Source organism: Heterodontus francisci, chromosome 19 (assembly GCF_036365525.1).
Source record: "Heterodontus francisci isolate sHetFra1 chromosome 19, sHetFra1.hap1, whole genome shotgun sequence".
In the NCBI taxonomy this organism is placed as follows: domain Eukaryota; kingdom Metazoa; phylum Chordata; class Chondrichthyes; order Heterodontiformes; family Heterodontidae; genus Heterodontus; species Heterodontus francisci.
In genome coordinates this window covers 57332565-57357240 of record NC_090389.1, presented here as the reverse complement: position 1 = coordinate 57357240, position 24676 = coordinate 57332565, and the positions used below count along the sequence as shown (strand labels likewise).

The 24676-nt window shown below is 42.2% G+C and overlaps 1 protein-coding gene across 5 annotated transcripts in view; it reads right to left on the bottom strand.

The window, feature by feature from the left end:
- LOC137380089 (ERC protein 2) overlaps positions 1-24676 on the bottom strand; it is a 966513-nt gene that overhangs the window by 605309 nt on the left and 336528 nt on the right. For all 5 annotated transcript variants that reach the window (XM_068051709.1, XM_068051708.1, XM_068051713.1 and 2 more), the window contains one exon: positions 24447-24614. In XM_068051709.1, the coding sequence (XP_067907810.1) occupies positions 24447-24614 (168 nt within the window). The remainder of the gene's footprint in view (positions 1-24446; positions 24615-24676) is intronic.

Sequence of the window (24676 nt, the reverse complement as noted above, 5' to 3'; positions counted from 1 at the left end):
ATTGAATAAGTTAAAAGTTACGTGGATTTTTGCATGATTACTTGGGGTATTTTATACAATATATAATGAAAGTGTGTTCTCATTAGAAAGGAGGACAGATTCCATTTTAAGCCATTAAAGGTGCAGCATGCAGTTCTTTCAAAGTATGCATGTTGCGCAACAGAATTCTAAATCCTGTATGAAATGCATAATTATAAAAGCAAAAGCAAGGCAGACATTTAAAGAATGCATTACAATCTTAATTTACTGAAAATTTTGAAATGGATTCATCTTTAGCAGTGACACACATTACAGAATGTGAAAACACAGATTACTACTGCATTTATTTAAATGTCTGTAAATATAGGAGGGTAAAGTCACGGCACTCTGAAGAAATTATTCACAAAGTGTGCATCTCACATTTCAACTGAATGGGTAAATATTGACTAATTATTTACTTGCAAAGATTTTCCAAAATACTTTTGCTACATCTGAAAGCAGTTTAACCTCACCCATTTTAATTTTAGAACGCATTAGAAATTTAGACCAGTTATTACACAGCCATCCAGGTTTTAAGGATATTTTCTGCCTGCAGCTGTTGAATCTGAGAGAACATTTTTAAAAATTTTTATTTAGAGATACAGCACTGAAACAGGCCCTTCGGCCCACCGAGTTTGTGCCGACCAACAACCACCCATTTATACTAATCCTACGTTAATCCCATATTCCCTACCACACCCCCACCATTCTCCTACCACCTACCTACACTAGGGGCAATTTACAATGGCCAATTTACCTATCAACCTGCAAGTCTTTGGCTGTGGGAGGAAACCGGAGCACCCGGCGGAAACCCATGTGGTCACAGGGAGAACGTGCAAACTCTGCACAGGCAGTCCTCAGAACCGAACCCGGGTCGCTGGAGCTGTGAGGCGGCGGTGCTAACCATTGCGCCACTGTGCCGCCCAACATATCAGCCAATAAGTTATCAAATCCCCAACACTTACTCTTAAGCAGTTTGAGAAACATCAGAAACTGGAAGCTTTGGTAACTAAACCTAGAGAGTCTTCTGACGCTTCCTAAAGGTCCAGTAGAGGACAGTTTGGAGGAAACAGAATTATATATGCAACCCAAACCTTTAGTACCTTAGTGATAGATACAATGTCAGTATCCTGATTTCCAAGACTACCCAGCAGTAGCTGACAGTTACTTCCCTCACAAAGTACCCACATTTCAGTTGCAGGAGGCAAAGCATCAAATAGAGACATTGTTCTGTGCCAGAGAAAAGGCAAAGTCAACTCAGAGACCTCATTCACCTCCTCACAAACAAGCATATTTGGATTGCTTTGCTGCCATAATCATCATGGAGCAATGGGTACGATGCAGGGAGGGAGAGAAAATAACTAAAAATATATTAAGTGAAAAGGCTAAAATGATTGCAATATTGGCGCATCAGTTTGAAAATGAGAGAACATGCATGTGCTATACAAGTAGTTTAAATAGACTCTCAAAAGCAAAATCTTCATTAGAAATATCTAATACTGTTATCTTTAAATTAAGTCTCTGTTGATGTTCTGTCTGTCCATAAAAATGATCCAATGAATTCTACTGTTGTATAATTTTTATCCAGCAATAGTCTTCATGCCAGGTTACGGCTCAGTGCAAAATTGGATGTTACCAGGACAAAGGACACCAACAACAGAATTGCTATTTTTCAGTTCACCTTTACAATTCAAACAAGACTGCATCCCTGCACCAATTTGTAACATAAACGCTATCTAGAAAACAGAAAAAATATCTTTGTTTTCTTCAGAACTGAGATTTGAAATAATTGTAAAACAAACTTGGTTCGATCTCAATCTGACATTAACAGACCTGGCTAAAGTTAGCTTCGATTTGCGTTCCAAATCCAAACTTGCACTCAAGTTACAGGAATGTCTAGAATAAATGCAGTGGTGGTTTATGGAAGGGGAAGGGAAAGAAAGAACCATCAACGCTCCTATTTTTAATTTAGAGATAGCAAAAAGAGAGACTATGATCCTGTGAAAAACAACTCAGGGCAGAAGGTTAAATTCCAGGGTTCTGTACTATTTCATATCACATCAAAGATTAACAAACAGTATAATATGGAGCAACTATTCAAAAGAAGTACATTGCCAACTATTAAATTAATGCCTCACATTGAGACTCTTTTCCTGAACTTTGATCAAACAGTGCAGTAACTGGAATTATATCCCCTTCACTAAGAAAATGTGTCCTTAGAACCAGCACTGCGTGAATTGCAATTCAGTTTTATTTGGTACATACATAAGCAAGGAAGATTAGGACTGTAAAGAGGGGGAACGTAATTTTCTGGGGTTTTTTTAAATCAACAAAAGATTCAAGATTCTGTAAAAATATATACTTTAGAGAGACAAAATATCGCAAAGCATGACAATGTCACTAAGTTCTGAAAACTGTCAATAACGTAAATTGATCATTTCTGGATACTTTCAATATCAGTTTAATTGTAATATTAGTGAACGGATCAGTGGACAATGTACAGTCCCTGTGAAACATTCAGGATAACCTGGGGATTCGACACAAATGCACCAACAGCATCAATAATAATTTGCACTTAAAAATGCACCTTTAACAGTTAAATGTCCCAAGACACTTTGTAGGGGTGTAATCAGAACAAAGTTTGATACTAAACCAAACAGGAGGACAGGTGACCAAGGAAGCTCTTCTGAAGCACCCTGGAACCTTTGACTACATTATTGTTTATTACTTTTGCTAAACAATGGAATGTAATTTTAATCATTAACATTTTAAAATAAACTTATCAGCACATCAGGTGCCATTTTCATCCCTTAAAAGTACAAGGGTAAATGATAAATTTCACCGCCATGTGGAACGTTGGCAGTAGCAGATGGACTGCAATGAAAAGGAAAATCAAGCAGGGTGTATAATTGGCAGCCAACCTGCTACCGTAATTTTTCTACACCTCAGAGAAAATTTTAAAAGAGCAATGATTACCTGTTTACAGACCTCCAGAAAAGATTAATGTACCTTTTTACTACATTCAAATGCTTACTTTAAAAACAGGCATTGGCACAGCATAGCCGAGTCATCAATTTAACTTTTACAAACGGTTAGAAACAGTACAAGGCATTTTAGGTTAGCTGCTGTAAACTATTTTCTTTCAAACTTGTATGAGATTTTGCACTAATAGTGAGTTATCCAGTGAGTAGCACAGTCACACAGACAAGCCAAGTCTTCGACTTCATCCCTGCTTTCTGATGAAACAGCATTGCAGAGCATGATAATTGGCCTCGGCACGTCTGGATCAAAGGAGGGAGAAGTTTGCCAGGCTTCTGGCTTATCACTATCCAGAGACCGCTGATAGAAGTATGTTCTTGATACAGAATAAGGGCAAGATCAAACCTTCCTGTGATGCCCCTATGTAAAATAACCTGCTGACACACCTAGCCTCTCAGATGAAAAACTGACACTTGGGCAAAGAACCAGAGAGGACAGCTGATAGCTTGGAATCCAATGCCAACAAGCAACTAACACTTTTAGGAGATGTGGGGAATGGAGAAAACAAATTCTGATTTTGTATTGGTTTTACAGAGGAATGCAATAATCTTCTGTGAATGTTATCTGCACTGAGAAACAGCAACGATCATCAACATAGCAGCTTATGCTGCAACACCCATGAAATATTGAACTCGAAGGTTCCAGAAAATCACAGCAAGTGACAGACAGCAACTTAATATTGGGGTCCTGGTGATGCTTCCTCTTTTGATTTATGTTGTCAATTGAACCCCTTAGCTAACTTACAACTTGTAATTCAATTCTGCTGATGTGAATTAAATTAGTATTTTTTTTTTTAATATTGACTCGGAAAAGCTGTAGTTACTGACTCATCCCAAGCAAATAGTACCACACTTGCCAGCTCAGACTCTGGAGTGATACGATCAAAAACAGACCTTGAGAAAAAACAAATTTTCTTATAACAGCCAATAAGAAAAATGAATAAAAACAGAAAATGCTGAAAACACTCAGGTCAGGTAGCACCTGTGGAGAGAGAGAAACAGAGTTAACGTTTCGGGTCAATGACCTTTCATCAGAACTGGGAAGAAATGTAATCAGTTTTAAGCAAGTGAAAGGGGGGAGGGTGGGAAAAAGAACAAAAGGGAAGATCTGTCATAGGGCAGAGAGATTAAATGACAAAACAGTTGGTGGTGCAAGGCCAAAGGGAATGGTAATAGGACAAGTAAAGAAAAAGATGTGTCTAGAGGAGTTGTGGGTGGCAGAATAATGAATAGCTGCCATCTAAAAGCAAGAGAGAGAAAATCAAGACAGTAAAACCAAAATCAGCAAAGAAAAAGGAAACAAAATTGGGACAGAGGTTATGAGCTGATATTGTTGAACTCAACGTAGAGTCTGAAAGTCTGTAAAGTGCCCAGTCAAACGATGAGATGCAGTTCCTCGAGCTTCCGTTCAGATTCACTGGAAAACTGGAGGAGGCAGAGGACATAAAAAGTGGGTGGGAGCAACTGGAGAATTGAAAAGGACAGGGAACCTGAAACTCGAAAAATCATGCTTGCACACTGAATGGAGGTGTTCCGCAAAGCCGTCACCTAATCTGTGTTTGGTCTCCCCAGTATAGAGCAGACCGCATGGTGAGCAGTGAACACAGTACATTAAATTGAAAGAAGTACATGTAAATCGCAGTTTCACCTGGAAGGAGTGTTTCAGGCCTTGGATGGTGAAAAGGGGAGGTGTTGTATCTCCTGCACCAGGAAGGAAAGGTGCCCTGGGAAGGGGAAGGGTTATTGGGGGTGATTGAGGAGTATACCAGAGGGTCGCAGAGGAAAGTGTCCCTTCAGAATGCTGAAAGGGAAGGGAAAGATACGTTTGCTGGAGGTGGAAATAAGAGTCAGAGAGTCATTATGGCACAGAGGAAGGCCACTCGGCCTATTGGGTTTATGCTGGCTCTTAGTAGAGCAGCCCAATCAATCTTCCTCCCCAATGTCCCCATTGCCCTGTAGGTTTATTTCCTTCAAGCGCCCATCCAATTTCTTTCTGGAATCTTTCATTATCTCCACTTCCACCACTCTCACAAGCAGCGAGTTCCAGGACATTACCACTCGCTGTGTAGAGAAGCTCTTCCTTACGTCCCCCACCACGCATCTCTTGCCGAAAAGCTGAAGTCTGTGTCCCCTAGTCTATGTACCATCAGCTAATGGGAACGGCTCTAAACCTGTCATAATCTTCTACACCTCCATCAAATCCCCCTTGCTCAAAGGACCTCAGCTTCTCCAACCTAACCTTGTAGCTAAACTCCATCATCCATTGAACCATTCTGGTAAACCTCCTCTGCACCTTCTCAAGGACCCTCACACCTTCCTAAAGTGTGACCAGAATTGGATGCAATACTCTAGTTGGGGCCTAACCAGAGCTTTATAAAGGTTCCGCATAACTTCCCTGCTTTTCTACTCAATACCTCTATTTATGAAGCCCAAGAGCCCATACGCTTTGCTAACAACTCTCAATACGTCCTGCCACCTTCAAAGATCTACGCACCTAAATCCCCAAGTCTCTCTCCCTGTACACTCTTGACAACAGTGCCATTAAGTCAAATTGCCTTCTGCCAAAATGCATCACCTCACACTTCTCTGTATTAAATTCCATCCTCCACTTGTCTGCCTATCTGCTAGCCTACCTATGTCCTGTTGCAGTCAATTGGTCTCAGCCTCACTGTCTCCCACACCTCCAAATTTGCTATCAGCAAATTTTGAAATTTTACTCTGTATTTCAATAGCCAAGTCACTTATATATATTAAAAAAGCAGTGGTCCTAGCACTTGGGGCGCACCACTGTCTACCATCCTCCAGTCTGAAAAACCATTTAAATGCCAGATGATGATCTGTTGAATAGAGGCTGGTGGGGTGGAAGGTGAGGACAAGAAGAACCCTACCATGGTGCTGGGAAGGAGAGGAATTGTGAGAACCCAAGTGCAGGAAGTGGGACGGCTAGGGTTGACAGCCCTGTCAATCATGTTGAGGGGGAATCCTCGGTTGAGGGAAACAAGGAAGACAGATCAGAAGCATTGTTATGGAAGGTTGCATCATCTAAAACAGATGAAATAGAGACTGAGAAACTGGGAGAATGGGATGGAGTCTTTACAGGAAGCGGAATTTTAGGACGTGTAGTCGAGATAGCTGTGGGAGTCACTGAACCTACTGAATACTCATTGATTATCCCCAGAAATACAGACAGAGAAGTCAAAGAAGGGAAGGGAAGAGTCAGAGATGGACCACATGGTGAGAAAAGAGTGGAAATTGGAAGCAAAGTTGATGAAATTTTCCATTTCAGGGTAAGAGCAGGAAATGACACCAATACAGTCATCAACATACCAGAAACAGAAGTGAAGGAGGGTCCCAGAGTAGGGCTGGAATAAGGAATGTTCCATGAATCCCACAAAAAAGCAGGCATAGTTGGGGCTCATGTAGGTATCCATAGCAACACCTTTTATTTGGAGGAAGTAAGTGTAGTTAAAGGCAAAGTTGTTCATTGTGAGAACAAGTTCAGCCAGGAAGAGGAGGGTGGTGGTAGATGGGAACTGTTTGAGCCTCCGTTCAAGGAAGAAGTAGAGAGCCCTCAGACTGCCCTGGTGGGAGATGGAGGTGTAGAGGGATTGGATGTCCACAGTAATGAAACTGAGGGCATCGGAGTCACAACTGTAGGTGGAAAGAAAGTGAACCAGGGAAGAAAAAATAAATAAAATCGAGAAAGGAAGAAATCAGTTCAGTGGGACAGGAGCAGGCTGAAACAATAAGTCTACAAGGACACTCCTGTTAGTGGATCTTAGGAAGGTCGGGGTTAGGGGCCTATGTCAGAGGCCATGGAGGGAAGATTTCCAGAGGAGATGAGGTCAGTGAAAGTACTGAGGACAATGGCTTCATGTTCGGTGGTGGGATCATGGTCCAGTGGGAGGTAAGAAGAAGTGGTCAGAGACCTTCAGTCTCTGCTAGGTAGGGGGTCAGTTCGCCACATGACAACAGCACCAACCTTGTCAGCGAGTTTGATAACAATGTTACTGTTGGACCTAAAAGAACCGAGTACAACGGGTTCAGAGGTAAACAGGTTAGAGTGAATGAGGGGAGAAGAGAAATTGAGACAGCTGATGTCATGCCAAAAGTTCTCAATAAAAAGATGCAGAGAGGACAAGCAGCCAGAGGGAGGGGTCCAGGTGGATGAGAATACTGGAGATGGGTAAAAGGGCAGCTGCGTGGCGGGAGGATTCCTGGATCAAGAAGTGGGTGTAAAAGTGAAAGCAATGGAAAAAGAGCTCAGCATCATGCCGAACTCAAGATTCATTGAGGTGGGGGCGTAAAGGGATGAAGCTGAGGCCTTTCCTAAGGACAGATTGTTGGGTCAGAGAGGGGAAAGTCGGAGGGTATTGTGAATACACAGCAAGAGGCAAGATTAGAAGGGATGGGGTTAGAGGGAACAGAAGAGGCAAAAGGATCCAGAGGAGTGTTGGTAATCACGAGTTGTTGAAACTTGCGATCCTTCACACTTGAAGAAGTAAAAAATTATTTGTTTAAGCGTCAGATGAGATCAAGGATAAAATGAAACTGTGAACCAGGACAGCTTTGAGATAGGTAGCCGGTGCTGCTGAAGAAAGAGGTTGAGAGCATGCATGTGGTGGCACATGGCACAGTGTGGATCGTAAGATACAGCGAGAACAGTGATTCGAGGAATGCTGAATGTCTAGAAGATATCTGTAATTGTGGGTGGATCCGAAACACGAAGGATGAAATTTCAGTTCCACTCCGTTTGTTTCTCTCGCCACAGATGCTGCCTGACCGGAGTATTTCCAGCATTTTCTGTTCCATTTCAGATTTCCAGCATCTGCAGTATTTTGCTTTTGAAGAAAAATAAATACCAGCAGAGAAGGACAAAATTGCAGATAGATCTGGTTCAAGATTTTGTAAAGATTGTATGCCATTTATTTCAAACTAAGTATTTAAAAAATATTCTTCCTCTAAAAACAACTGGACCTCATCTTTTGATTTGTTTCTTTCTGTCAAATGATTGCATGAACATACAGGGGGTAGACATACAATCTGGGCATGAAGCATCTCCAGGGCAGCAGGTTACCAGAAAAATTTGGTGGGGAGGATTGACGCCACCAACAAAAACCATCCGATTTCCTTCCCATGAAGTGTAATAGATGGAAAATCTGCTACGTTCGAAAAGGGGTGATGGATCCTCCTGCTGTATTCTGCGCTCTGCCACAGCGATCCTCATGTCCACACAATAAAAATGAAAATCTACTCCATCTGCCACACTGGATACTGCAAAGGTCCTGACAACACCCAGCTGTAGTACTGTGCTGCAGAACTAGTCGCGCCCCTAGCCAAGCTGTTCCAGTGCTACTATAACACTGGCATTTACCCGACAAATTGCTCAGGTATGTCCTCTTCACAAAAAGCAGGAAAAATCCAATCCGGCCAATTAACATCCCATCAGTCTACTCTCAAACCTCAGCAAAGTGATGGAAGGCGTCATCGACAGTGCTATCAAGCACAACTTGCTTAGCAATAACCTGTTAGCCACTGCTCAGTTTGGGTTCCACTGTGGCCACTCAGCTCCTAACCTCATGACAGCCTTTGTCCAAACATGGCCAAAAGAGCTGAACTCAAGAGATGAGGTGAGAGTGATCGCCCTGGATATTAAGGCAGCATTTGACCAAACGTGGCATCAAGGAGCCCTAGCAAAACTGGATTCAATGGGAATCAAGGGGAAAACACTCTGCTGGTTGGAGTCATACCCAGCACAAATGAAGATGGCTGTGGTTGTTGGAGGGCAATCATCACAGCCCCAGGATATCACTGCAGGAGTTCCTCAGAGTAGTGTCCTAGGCCCAACCATCTTCAGCTGCTTCATCAATGACCTTCCCTCCATCATAAGGTCAGAAGTGGTGATGTTCCCTGATGATTGTATGATGTTCAGTACCATTCGCAACTCCTCAGTTACTACAGCAATACATGTCCATTTACAGCTCGATCTGGACAACATTCAGGCTTGGGCTGATGTGTGGTTCAAACGTTATTTGCCACTTACGTGCCGGGCAATGACAATCTCCAACAAGAGAGAATCTAACCATCTCCCCTTGACATTCAATGGCACTACCATCGCTGAATCCCCCACTATCAACATCCTGGAAGTAACCATTGACCAGAAATTGAACTGGAGCAGCCACAAGAGCAGGTCAGAGGCTGGGAATTCTGCAACAGATAACCCACCTCTTGTCTCTCCAAAGCCTGTCCACCATCCAACAAACTCAGGAAGCTCGACTCCATCCAGGACAAAGCAGCCCATCCACCACCTTAAGCATTCACTCCCTCCACCACTGCCACACGGTACACATTGCTGCCACTATCTACAAGATGCACTGCAGTAACTCACTATGCCTCCTTCGACAGCACCTTCCAAACTCACAACCTCTTCTATCTCGAGGAACAAGGACAACAGACGCATGGGAACACCACCACCTGCAAATTACCTCCAAGTCACACACCATCCTGACTTGGAAATATATCGCTGTTCCTTCACGGTCGCTGGATCAAAATCCTGGAACTCCCTCCCTAACAGCACTGTGGGTGTACCCACACCAGATGGACTGCAGTGGTTCAAGAACGCAGCTCACCACCACCTTCTCAAGAGCAATGACGGGTGGGCAACAAATGCTGGCCTTGCCAGTGACGCCCACATCCCATGAAAGAATAAAAAAATATCAAGTTCACCCCCAACCTCATTTCAAAGGCATTTGTTTTGAAAATGAGAGCCCATTATAAGGTGAAAAAAGTGTACGAAAAGTTTTAGTATAAGTCTGCACCATATAGGGATTTAAATGCATGAGGAAAAGATTATACAAAACACTGCATTAATTATGAATGTTGTGAGTCATTAAAACCACACATGGTATCAGTCTTTCCTTTTGTTTCTAAATTCAAAAATACAGATAACATTTTTAAACTACTCCTAGGTTTACAAGATTGATTCAAGCACTGTACTCTTGCCATAAATTGCAGCATTTAAAATTATACTGGATTCCATCAGTGTTACAATTTACAAATGGATCATGCTGCATGCAATAACAAATTAAAGACCCTATAGCAAATAACAGGCACCACTTGGGGAAAATATTTCCAGATTTCTTTCCCTAACTGGAGTTTCCACCTCTCCCGGGTGATTATATGACACCGGGTGGGTTGCAGAGTGCACCTATTAAGATGCACAAGACATCTCTACTGTTTGGGACAGGCTGCATGGACCAGAACGGTTTTTATTAAAATGTTAGTCATTTTTGTATGATCAAAAATGCATTATACAATATCCATTGTTTCTTCAGTACAGAAAAAAAACTTTTTCGAGATCTTTCAGCCATTACAAGCTAGGTATAGCATAGCAGTTGTACTCTGGCGCATTCTGCCAGAGAGACCAAAATCAATATGAAAATATAATTAAAAACACAAAACACAACTAAGGCATCAGTTAGCCTTCACTAAATGTTTGAATAATGGTTACTTCAGACCACATTATGCTATGCTACAACCTATTGGCAACAAAATGGAACATTTAAACAACAGTTGTAGGCTCCAGACCCATGCATCAGAACAGCTGCACAGAACAGGGACCCAAAGTCAACTGATTACAAAATAACTGACTCACCTCAGGCAACTCAGCACCTAAATATTACATCTGACTCTACATCAATTCTTATTTTTTCTTAAAAGACAATTTATTTATTTGCTTTTATTTGAACTCAGTCACGAAGAAATTGTGTAAACAGACCACCACAGAGCTCACCATATGAAACAGCATTTACACAAGATACTTGAAATCACTGCTAGTGTGTTGTGATCTGTTTTGTTCATTCTATTAAACATCATGTGGGACGCATCTGGAATCGTCTATACACCGCCTAAAGCAGAATAATTTTCCAAAGCTTCATTAAACTTTTTCTGCTGCTATCGCTTGAGAAAGCACAAGTTCACAGAGAATTTATTATACGACACTGTTGCAGAGCTTACAAAAACATGGCGACAATTTACTTCTACAACATTTAGCAAGTTTTTTTTTAACCCCTTTGGAAGATTGCAGCAATAATGGAAAAAAAAAGAGAGGGTGTTTTAACTCTGTAGGACACATAGGTTCTCTGCCCAGGTGGGGGAAGAGATGCAGCAGTGGGATGCCTGGTCCATTTTAACCTTCAGCCTCAAATATCCCGTCAGCCAGTTGCCCTTCTACAGCAGTTTACTGGTTTTGGGCCTCAAAGTCAAGTTGTTCAGGTCAGCTGTCTGCAGAGTGAGTCAAAAGGTTTGCTGGGGTGGGGGGTAGGAGAAGGTGGGAGTCCAGGGTTGCATTTGGTCAAAGTTTCTTTCTAGGACACCACAGAAATACATTTTACACTTACCTTACAAGGCTGGGCATCTCCTAGATTTTTACACTTAGCAGAGCATTTTGGCAGACCCTCATCAGGGTCCGATCTAAGCGATACACCCCCAATTTGCATATATTAACGTTCCCCTTTGAGATAAGCAAGGGCCACAACAAAAACAGCAGCACTGAAATAACTGCAGGACTGGAAAAGAGCATTAAGTGCACCACTTGGATTTTAATTTCCATTCCATCCAGTTTCTATCAGGTTGATTGAGTTATGATTCTCCCTTGTGTTTACCACTATTGAATTCAAGAACTTAATGATAACATGTTTCAGATAAATTTATTCCCACAAAAGTGCTGTGCACTCTCAATATTATTTCCCGGACTGAAGAAACAGTGGACTGGATTTTATAGAGGCCTCGACGTCAGGATCCGTGGCGGGGTGGAGGCAGGGGGGGCATGTAGATTGCCCCAGATGAGGTCCGCCACGGACCTCAACACCGGCAGGGCCCGCCCCGATATCGCCAGTGGCAACGAGGCCTCGTGGTGGCCCTCCCCTCCACCGCTCAGCGACGGGACCGTAATTTTAATATTCAAATAAATGTACCTACCTGCATTAATGACTTTTCTGTTGCCTCCTTAAGTGCCCGTCCGTATGAAGGAGGCACAACACTGGGGGGTGGGGTGCGGAGAGGAGGTAGCTTTATCTGTGCGGGGGGGTAGATGAAAGTTATGGGTGTATGTAGGGGATGGTGGGAAGGGTTATAGTTGAAAGTTTGTACAGATTGAGTGGGGGTGGGGGGAGGGAGGGAGTCAGATTGCGAAGGTAAGTATTTTGCGGGGGGGGGGGGCAAATCATTAATTTAACTGATATTGGGGAGTGGGAGAGGGGCAAAAGAAATGGGTTATTTTCTTTCATTCAGTATTTCTTTAAAAATTTAAATTTGCTGGTAGGGCTGACAGCCCTTTAAAAATGGCGTGACTACCTGTGCACAGGCAGCTGCCGCCATTGCCTGGGATGGACAGCCCGACCCCTCCATGTGATCAGAGGTTGGGGGGGGGTGGGGGGCGCCACAGCTATTTAAATGAGTTGCTGCTCTTTGGCATGCGGCGATATAGGTGGGCCACCATTGCCTTCACCCATTGTCGATTTTGGCGGTGGGCTTATAAAATTCAGCCCACTACTTATTCGCCCATTTTAAAACTGTGCACAAGAAAAGGTTGAATAGGATACAAATAGGAATAAATACCAAATATTTGTCTAGATGCTTCAGCAAAGCATGTTGTGAGCTTTGATTGGCTCAATAAATAGCCCTTGCAGCAGGCTTGTATTCTAGTGAAGGCTGTATCACATGGGACCATTTGGTACGGTCTACACATTTTCCAAGAAGCAGAATTTCAGAAGACAAGGGTCCCACCTTCAGAATGGATGTACAACTCCAGAGGCATTTGGAAAATAGGAAAAAAAAAACTTGCAAAAATGAGTTGGAGTAAATTAAGGGACAAAACGTCAAATAAAGTTAAAATCACAATGAGAATGAAGCACATAAAACAGAGATAGCAAAGACAGAGCAAAAATTTTAAAAATTATAAATCAAAGTTTTCAAGTGCTTATTTTAATAGTATACTAACAACGTAGAGGGGCATCTGTTGTTCACGACATTTCTCCTGTAGCTGGCGAAGGGAGAACAGCATGTCAATGATGGATCTCTCTGCTCGAAAGCCACACTGTGCCTCAGGGTAGACACGCTCAGCCAGCTTCTGGAGCTTGTTTAAAGCGACTCGAGCGAAGACTTTCCCCACTATGCCGAGCAGGGAGATTCCACAGTAGTTGTTGCAGTCACCGCGGTCACCCTTGTTCTTATAGAGGGTGATGTTATTGGCATCGCGCATGTCCTGAGGTACTGCTCCCTCGTCCCAGCACAGGCAAAGCAGTTCGTACGGTGCTGAAAGTTTAGCAGGCTTGGCACTCTTGATTATTTCAGAGGTAATGCCAACAGATGCCCCTTTATGTTGCTTTCATTGATCTCACCAAAGCCTTTGACCTTGTCAGCAGACGCGGTCTCTTCAGACTACTAGAAAAGATCGGATGTTCACCAAAGCTACTAAGTATCATCACCTCATTCCATGACAATATGAAAGGCACAATTCAGCATAGCGGCACCTCATCAGACCCCTTTCCTATCCTGAGTGGTGTGAAACTGGGCTGCGTTCGCGCACCTACACTGTTTGGGATCTTCTCCCTGCTGCTCTCACATGCGTTCAAAGTCTTCAGAAGAAGGAATTTTCCTCCACACAAGATCAGGTGGCAGGTTGTTCAACCTTGCCGTCTAAGAGCGAAGACCAAAGTACGAAAAGTCCTCATCAGGGAACTCCTCTTTGCTGACGAAGCTGCATTAACATCTCACACTGAAGAGTGTCTGCAGAGACTCATCGACAGGATTGTGGCTGCCCGCAACGAATTTGGCCTAACCATCAGCCTCAAGAAAACGAACATCATGGGACAGGACGTCAGAAATGCTCCATCCATCAATATCGGCGACCATGCTCTGGAAGTGGTTCAAGAGTTCACCTACCTAGGCTCAACTATCACCAGTAACCTGTCTCTCGATGCAGAAATCGACAACGGCATGGGAAAGGCGTCCACTGATATGTCCAGACTGGCCAAGAGAGTGTGGGAAAATGGCGCACTGACACGGAACACAAAAGTCCGAGTGTATCAAGCCTGTGTCCTCAGTACCTTGTTCTACGGCAGCGAGGCCTAGACAACGTATGTCAGCCAAGAGCGACGTCTCAATTCATTCCATCTTTGCTGCCTCCGGAGAATACTTGGCATCAGGTGGCAGGACCGTATCTCCAACACAGAAGTCCTCGAGGCGGCCAACATCCCCAGCATATACACCCTACTGAGCAAGCGGCACTTGAGATGGCTTGGCTATGTGAGCCGCATGGAAGATGGAAGGATCCCCAAGGACACATTGTACAGCGAGCTCGTCACTGGTATCAGACCCACCGGCCGTGCATGTCTCCGCTTTAAAGACATCTGCAAACACGACATGAAGTCCTGTGACATTGACCACAAGTTGTGGGAGTCAGTTGCCAGCGATCGCCAGAGCTGGCGGGCAGCCATAAAGACGGGGCTAAAGTGTGGTGAGTCGAAGAGACTTAGCAGTTGGCAAGAAAACAGACAGAAGCGCAAGGGGAGAGCCAACTGTGTAACAGCCCCGACAACCAATCTTATCTGTAGCACCTGTGGAAGAGTCTGTCACTCTAGAATTGGCTTTTATAGCCACTCCAGGCACTGCTTCACAAACCACTGACCACCTCCAGGCGCTTACCCATTGTCTCCCGAGACAAGGAGACCAAAGAAGAAGAATACTAACTTAATACATTTGTCAGAACACCAAACATTGGAGCAAATATATTACTGTAAATATATTAAGACTTGGTTTAGCATCACAAAGCACAAGCTGAAATCTACAACTTTATTGGTCCAGGGAACCCGGAATGCCATGAACTGCCAATTGTTAAATGCTTCAAATGGGGAAAATTCCAAAAAACAAAACAAAGCTCTAAAATCCAATCAACCGTTAACCAAAATCTCAGTGGAAAGAAAGCAGGTAAAGCTCACCCTGTCCTTAATTAATTAAATCATCAAATATAGTTGAACATTAAACCCACAAACATTAAGGTGCAATAAAATTTCTACTTAAAATTTCAACAAGGGGAATATATCAGAGCAAATACAAAGAACAGACAAGACCAAAGAAAATTCCCAACACATGGAGAAAAGTATTTTGATAGGAAAATCTCTATTCTGAATCTTAAGCACTGCACAAAAGTATCACTGGAAACGCAAAGTGGCTTAATATGTTCACAGTCGGAAACAATTCTTTAGCTTGTTTTGAAATGTGTAACACCAGTATTTTAGTGTTACCAGTAATTTTAAATGACTCAGTCACCTCTAATGAACTAGTCAGTGAGATCAATTTGGATATATGCAATACACCATTTTATATTCATGATAGAACAGGAAGGAAGTAATTAAACCAAATATGTTCTGCTATGAAATCACAGGAAATAGCATTTAGCTGGAACAACTATCATGTGAAGAACAGATTTATGTCATCAGGAACAAAAGGCCATATTATACACATATGGAGAAGGTCACAAAGATACCAGAGAACCACAGGTGCTCAGAAAAATCAATACATAACCTAAATTGGAAACAGATAGCTTTTGCTTGTGAATTTTTTTAAGCTGTGTCTTCCAGTGTCTACGCTTACAGGGCAGAATGATTATGATTTCACATTATTACATGTACTCATAATCTGATTAGCAAAACAGTACAGTACACACTATTAAATGGACACCAAAGTAGTGGGAAATTCACCTAAATGGAATGTTTGTTGAGGTACATATTCATGCGCCCTTTTTTGTGTAATCGGAACAATTGAACCAAGGAATGTTTGGCCTGCTACGACAAAGGTATTCTTAATGAAGGGTCATACGAAAATACGAATTAGGAGCAGGAGTAGGCCACTTGGCTCTTCAAGCCTGCTCCGCCATTCAATAACTTCATGGCTGAACTGATTACTCCACATTTCTACCTACCCCTGATAACCTTCCACCCCCTTGCTTATCTATAATCTATCTAGCTCTGTCTTAAAAGTATTCAAAGACCCTGCTTCCACTGCCTTTTGAGGAAGAAAATTCCAAAGACTCATGACACTCAGAAAAAATTTCTCCTCATCTCTGTCTTAAATGGACAACCCCTTATTTTTAAACAGTGACTCCTAGTTCTAGAATCTCCCACAAGGGAAAACATGCTATCCACATCCACACTGCCAAGACCCCTCAAGATCTTATATGTTTCAATCAAGTCGCCTCTTACTCTTCTAAATTCCAGCACATGCAAGCCTAGCCTGTCCAATCTTTTCTCATAAGACAGCCTACCCAATCCAGGTATTAGTCCAGTAAACCTTCTCTGTGCTGCCTCCAACGCATTTACATCCTTCCTTAAATAAGGAGACCAGTACCGTACACAGTACTCCAGATGTGGTCTCACTAATGCCCTGTATGGTTGAAGCACAACCTCCTACTTTTGTATTCAATTCCCCTCACGATAAACAATAACATTCTATTAGCTTTCCTAATTATGTGCTGTACCTGCATACTAACCTTTTGCGATTCATGCAATAGGACACCCAGATCCCTCTGCATCTCAGAGCTCTGCAATCTCTCACCATTTAGATAATATGCTTTGTTATTCTTCCTGCCAAAGTGGACAATTACATATCTTCTCACATTATACTCCATTTGCTAGGTCTTTGCCCACTCACTTAACCTATCTATATCCCTGTGTAGCCCCCTTATGTCCTCTTCACAAGTTACTTTCCTACCTATCTTTGTGTCATCAGCAAATTTAGCAACCATACCTTCAGTCCCTTCATCTAAGTCAGTTGTACAAACTGTAAAAAGTTGGGGCCCCAGCACAGATCCCTGTGGAACATCACTTATTACATCTTGCCAACCAGAAGTGACCCATTTATGCCTACTCTGTTTCCTGTTAGCTAGCCAATCTTCTATCCATGCCAATATGTTACCCCCTACACCATGAGCTTTTATCTTCTGCAATAACCTTTGATGTGGCACCTTATCAAATGCCTTCTGGAAATCTAAGTGCAATACATCCACCGGTTCACCTTTATCCACAGCATATGTAACTCCCTCAAAAAACTCCAATAAATTGGTTAAACATAATTTCCCTTTCACAAAACCATGTTGATTCTGCCTGATTACCTTGACTTTTTTCTAAATGCCCTGCTATAACGTCTTTAATAATAGCTTCTATCATTTTCCCTAAGACAGATGTTAAGCTAACTGGCCTGTAGTTTCCTGCTTTCTGTCTCCCTTCCTTTTTGAATAAAGGAGTTATTCCAATCTAACGGAACCTTCCCTGAATCTAGGGAATTTTGGAATACTAAAATTAATGCATCAACTATCTCATATGCCACATTTCTCTTTGATTAGTATTACCTTTTGTTTTGCAACTAATTACAGTTTCTATCTGTACAGTATCCCAGGGATTATATGAGGCTCCTGAAGCAGAAATATAATAGTTACATTACTTTACCTTAATTTTTCTAACATTAGAATTGAAAATATTACTGAATAACAGTCTTAAAGAACTGTATTGCCCCATCGCTGAGCACAGATAGTGGGTGCACTAAAGGAATAGTCAAAATTAAACATGGTGAGGACTTCACAATTTCCTTAATACTGAGCACATATTAACAACACAAATAACAGTTACTTCACAAATCCTCAAGGCAGATGTTACAAACTTCAAAATGTAAACAGGAGGCAAGTTTTATAGATTGGTATAAATATAATGCATTGAGAAATACTTCTCAATAATGAAATTAAACCTTGGTAAAGTAGCTCCAACAAGAGTTATTTTGAACATTACTTTTGTGAATTCAGATTCCCAGTGTTACAGACTGTGTTTCAGGTCCTTGTTCAAAAGTAGTGAAACAGGATGAGGAACACAAACATCAGAATCTAACTACTCTGAGAGTTGCAGAAGATGAGAAGAGTGACAGAGAGAGAATTCATCTGCAAGACTCAGTGGGGGGCAGGGGGTGTGGCAGTTATATAGAATCTACAGTATAGGAACAAGCCATTTGGCCACACTGATCTATGCCAGTGTTTGTACTCCACTTACATGCTTCCTCCTGCTCCAAGAACCTCCTCCCATCCTGCCTGTGTAACCCTCTATTCACTTCTCGCTTACGTATGCACCAATCCTTCCCTTACTTGTGTCAGTATTGTATTATCTGCTTCGATCATTCCATGTACCAGCAAGTTCCACATTCTCATCAATGTTTGTATTAAGAAATTCCTTCTAAATTTTTTATTTGATCTGTGAGTGATTTATCTATTACTCTTTCCCCCTTCTTCCAGACTCAGCCATAAATAGGCACAGTTTCTCCACATTCACCCTAGTGCACTCCTACATAATTTTAAAGAACCCTATCAGGTCTCGTCTTAGTCTTCTGCTTTCCAGAACAAAAACCCCAGTCTGTTGAATCTATCCAGATAATTGCAGCCTCTCAATTCTGGTAACACTTTTATAAATCTGTTTTGCATTTTCTCAAGTGTCTCAATGCATTTTTTGTAATATGGCGACCAGAACTGCACATAGTACTCCAAATGTAGTCTAACCAAAGTGCTATATAAATTTAACATTAACTCTCTGATCTTGGGTTCTATTCCTCTAGAGTTCAAATCCAGAACGTTGTTTGCACTCTTTATGGCCTTATCAACTTGTATTTGCTACTTCTGGCAATTTATGTATCAGTATTCCAATTTCTCTTTGCTCCTCTATCCCATTTAATTCCTTACCTTCCAAGGAATAAGCAGCCTCTTATTCCTACTAAAATGAATCTCAGAATTGTTACAGCACAGGAGACCACCATTTGCCCATTGTGCCTGCACCCGCTGTCCAAGTGAGCAATTCACTTAGTGCCATTCCCTTGCCTTTTCCTCATAACCCTGTACATTCTTCCTTTTCAGATAACTATCTAATTCCCTTCTGAATGCCTCAATTGAATCTGCCTCCACCACACTCTCTGGCAGTGCATTCCAAATCCTAACCACTCACTACATGAAAAAGTTTATCATGTCACCATTGCTTCTTTTGCCAATTATCTTAAATCTGTGCCTTCTCAATCTTGATCCTTTCAGGAGTGGGAACAGTTTTTCCCTATCTACTCTTTCAAGACCCCTCATGATTCTGAATACCTCCGTCAAATCTCCCCTCAGCCTTCTCATCTGTCAATCCCTTCTGCTACTTTCAGAAATTCACGCTGACAATTTTTTTAAAAAATCACATTCTCCGCTTCTAGATATTTTGATAACTAATCTTTTAGCAAAGATTTCAGCATCTCTCCTATCAACTATGCTAATTGGTCTACAATTCCATGGATTAATTCTATCCCCCTTTTTGAACAGTGGAATTACGTTCAGTTCTGAATACTGAGGAAAGTGATAGCTCATCTGGGGAGTGCAACCAGAGCCAAGACCATGGCACCACGGGTGGCTCAGCTGTACGGGGATTTACAAGGAAGACTGGAAGAGCAATAGTAATTAGAGATTCGATAGTCAGGGGACAGTCAGGCGTTTCTGTGGCCTCAGACGCGTCCAGGATGGTGTGTTGCCTCCCTAGTACCATGGTCAAGGATGTCACTGAACGGCTGCAGAGCGCCCTGAGGGGGGGGGGGGAGGCTGAGCAGCCAGCAGTCATGGTCCACATTGGTACCAATGACATAGGTTGGTAGAAGCATGTGGTCCTGCAGAAATAGTTTAGTGAGCTAGGTAAGAAATTAGCAAGCAGGACTTCAAAAGTAGTAATCTCCGGATTACTCCCAGTACCATGCGCAAGTGAGTATAAAATAGGAGGATAGAGCAGATGAATGTGTACCTGGAAAGATGGTGCAGGATGGAGGGCTTTAGATTCCTGGGGCACTGGGGATCAGTTCTGGAGAAGGTGGGACCTGTACAGGCCAGACTGTTAGCATCTAAACAGAGCTGGGACAAATTTCCTTGCGGGGCGATTTGCTAGTGCTATGGGGTGGTTTAAACCCACTTGGCAGGGGTGTGGGAACCAGGAGATAATACAAGAGAGGAACACCAAGGTACACAGAGTTGGAAAAGACAGATAGCACTAGAGTAGGAAATAGCAAAGTATTAGGTGGCGTCCGAGTGAGAATGTTAGACAGTACTAGAGAAGGCAGTAGTTCCCTGCAGATGGGAATCGACTGAGAAGGACTATGAGGAATGCAAAGACACGACTACAATGCATGTGATTAAACGCACAAAGTTGGGTGAATAAGGTTGGTAAGCTACAAGCACAAATAGCAGTATGGGAATATGATGCAGTGGCAATAATGGAAACATGGCTTAAAAATGGCAAGGTCTAGGCACTTAATATATAAGGATATAAAGTGCTCAGAAAAGATCGAGAAGGAAAAAAGGAGGCATTGTGCTGGAAAGGGATAATGTCCTTGAAGAGGCAAGGACAGAATCCATTTGGTTAGAGTTGAGGAGCAAAAAGGGTATGATCATGTTACTACAGATATTATATCGGCCTCCAAATAGTGAGAGAGATAGAGGAATACGGAAATCACAGAGATTTGCAAGAACTATAGAGTATTGGGGGACTTCAACTACCCAAATATCGATTTGGATAATGTTAGAGTAGAGTAAAGGATAAGGAGGGAAAGGAATTTCTAAAATGTGTTCAGGAGAACTTCCTTGATCAGTATGTTCTCAGCTCAAATAGAAAAGAGGCATTGCTGGATCTGGTGCTGGGAAATCAGGTGGGTCAAGTGAACCAAGTCTCTGTGGGGGTGCACTTGGGTAAGAGTGATCATCGTATCATAAGGTTTAGACTAGTAATGGAGAAGAGCAAGGAACAATACAAGGTGGAATGTTTGGATTGGAAGACGGTTAATTTCAATGCAATGAGAAGCGATCTAGCCAGGGTAAAATGGAACCAAAGACAGGCAGGAAGAGCTGTATCGGAACAATGAATTATCGTTAAGGAAGAGATGCTTCAGGAACAGGCTAGCAACATTCCAACAAGGGTGAAAGGTAGGGGAAACAAGAAAAAGGCTCCTTGGTTGACAATGGAGATAGAGATGATGATGAAACAAAAACAGAGGGTGTAAGATGCATGTAAGATGAACTCATCAGGTGAGAATCAGGCCATATACAATAAGTTGAGAGGGGAGGTGTAGAGGAAAATAAGACTGAAAAGAATATTAAGATAGGATGGCAGTCAGCATAAAAGGGAACTCAAAGATCTTCTACTGGCATGTAAATAGTAAGCAAGTAGTAAGAGGAGGGGTGGGGCCTATTAGGGACAGAGAGAGTAATATATACTTAGAGGAACAGGGCAAAGCTAATATAATTAATGTACTTTGTATCAGCTTTCACTAAGGAAATGGAGACTGACAAAATATCAGTCGAAGCGGAAAGAGTAGAGCCAATGGATAGTATAAAAATTGAGAAGGGGGAGGTACTAAAAAGGTCAGCTATGGTTAGGGTAGATAAGTCACCTGGTCCAGATGGCTTACATCCCAGGTTGCTAAAGGAAGTGGGATGGAGATGGCGAAGGGCTTGCCGTAATCTTCCAACATTCCCTGGAAATAGGGGAGGTTACAGAGGATTGGAGAGTGGCAAATGTGCCACCCTTATTCAAGTAAGGGTGCAAGGACAGCTACAGGCCAGTTAGTTTAACATCAGTGGTGGGTAAGGTTTTAGAAACTATAATCTTGGAAAATATCAACCGACACTTAGAGGGGTTCGGGTTAATTAAGGATAGTCAGCTTGGATTTGTAAAAGGCAGATCATGCATGAGAAATCTAACTGAATTTTTTTGATAAAGTAACAGGGAAGGTTGATGAAGGGAATGCAGTGGATGTTGTTTATATGGACTTTTTAAAAAGCATTTGATAAGGTACCACATAAAAGACTGGTTAACAAAACTGAAACTCATGGAATAGGAGGGTCAGAGTCCAATTGGACTAAAAAATGGGCTTAAGGACAGAAAACAGCGAGTCATAGCAAATGGTTGCTTTTCAGACTGGAGGATGATAGACAGTGATGTTCTCTAAGGGTCAGTGCTGGGAGCATTGCTTTTTTGATATGTATTAAAATATATATATATAATAAATAACTGTCTTGCATCTTCGGATACAGAGTAGAATTAAAATTTGCTGACGACACCAAACTTGGAGGTGTGGCAAACAGCGAGGATGATATGAATCGCCTGCAACAGGACATAGACAGGCAAGCAGAATGGGTAGGAGAGATGGCAGATGACAAATGTGAGGTGATGCATTTTGGGAGAAAGAATAGGGAGAGGCAATATATACTTAATGGCACAGTTCTAAAGAGTGTGCAGGACAGAGGGACTTGGGGGTGCATGTACACTGATCTTTGAAGGAGACAGGACATATTGAGCGGTTAGTTAAGCATATGAGATCTTGGGATTCATAGATAGAGGCATTGAGTACAAAAGCAGGGAAGTTATGCTGAACATTTATAAAACTCTGGTTAGACCGTAAATGGAGTATTGTGTCCAGTTCTGGTCACCATACTTCAGGAAGGGCGTGCGGGTCCTTGAGAGGGCACAGAGGAAATTTACCAGAATGGTTCCGGGGTGGAGGATTTTAGTTAGAAGGTTAGGGTGGAAAAGCTGGGTTTGTTCTCCTTAGAATAAAGGAGATTGAGGGGAGATTTAATAGGAGTGTACAAGATTATGACAGGCTTAGATAAGTTAGACAAGGAAAAGCTGTTCCCATTAACTAATGGCACAAGGACTAGGGGACACAGATTGAAAGTTTTGGACAAAAGGTGCAGGGGGAATATGAGGAAGCAGTTTTTTTTACCCTGCATATGGTAATGACCAGGAGCTCATTGCCCACAAGGGTGGAGACGATCTATGACTTCAAGAGGAAGTTGGATGGCCACCTGAGAGAAATAGACTTGCAGAGCCAAGAGAATTAAGCCGGAGAGTGGGGTCGACAGCATAGCTCAGTGGAGAGCCGGCATGGACCCGATGGGCTAAATAAATAACTCTATGCTTTTGGTACTATTCCTCGTTTGTGGTTGCATTTTTATATAAAGATCCTAATGCCGCTGCTATTTGCTCCCTCAGTTCTTTCAGTATCCATCGGTGCAATCCATCCAGTCCTGGGACCTTGTCCTCCTTAAGTTTGACTAGTTTGGTTATTTTTTTTTTAGATTAGAGATACAGCACTGAAACAGGCCCTTCGGCCCACCGAGTCTGTGCCGAACATCAACCACCCATTTATACTAATCCTACACTAATCCCATATCCCTACCAAACATCCCCACCTGTCCCTATATTTCCCTACCACCTACCTACACTAGTGACAATTTATAATGGCCAATTTACCTATCAACCTGCAAGTCTTTTGGCTTGTGGGAGGAAACCGGAGCACCCGGAGAAAACCCACGCAGACACAGGGAGAACTTGCAAACTCCACACAGGCAGTACCTGGAATCGAACCCGGGTCCCTGGAGCTGTGAGGCTGCGGTGCTAACCACTGCGCCACTGTGCCGCCCTATTATCTCCAATCATTCTATCTTAACTGTTACAATATCCACTTGACATCTACTGCTGTCATTTCCTGTATGGTCGGCTCTTCAGTAAAAAGATCAGGCAAAGTATCTATTCAGTATCTGCGCCATATCTATATCATCTCCTGTGACTGATATTGGACTTAATAGGAAAGACAACTGAGGATGATGAGGAGCTGGGGGAACTGTATAAAGAGCATGTTGAGGAAATGCAAGTTGTGGGAGGAACTAAGGAACAGGGATTAGTTTACAATAAACAGGAGGAGGTTTCAGCACAGGAGAATAATAGGAAAAATATTACTCAGGAAGATGTTATGAGGAAAATTGTGAGCAAATTAGAGAAACAAGGTGAAAGGCTCTAACAAGGAGAAAGCAAGTTCTTGTAGTAGGAAATTCAATGGAACAATCATCAGACAGTTACTTTCATTGTAAAAATCAAACTAACAGCACAGTAAAACGGTGGTCACGTCTTACAAATTTGATTGATTTTTTTGGAAACGCACCAGATTAGTGGAGGAGGGTGCATTGGAATGGACAAATGCAAGATTGATTACAGGAATTGCTTCAGAGTATGCATATATGAAACAGACTTTTGAGTAGAATAATAGACAACAAACAACTGCATTTAGAAAACTGCAGACTCTGCATTAACGAACTTGGATGGGCTGATGGCTCTCTCATTTTGGACTTTTTACATGTTATTAGCATTGGGCTTCAAAGGTAACTTACGCCGGCCGTACCAAATAAATATGAACTACATACGGTTAGCACAAAAAAAATGTTCTGGTCACAATTTTAAAAGTGGGAAAAGAACTTTCATTTCCTATGCTTTTATATTCAAGGCCTACCTTTTTCTGCAGGACATTGATCTTTCTCTCTTTAACTTCCAGCATATCTTTCATATCACGTATCTCTCCTGCAAGTGTTCCTTTTTCTTCTGTAAGATCTTGGAGCTGTTTTGTCTTTTTGTTCAGGAAACTTTCTTTTTCTTCAAGTCGCAACCTCAATGCATCCACCTGGGGAAACAACAGGTACTGTATTCAGACACATATAACGCAGTCTGAAATACCTGAGGTCT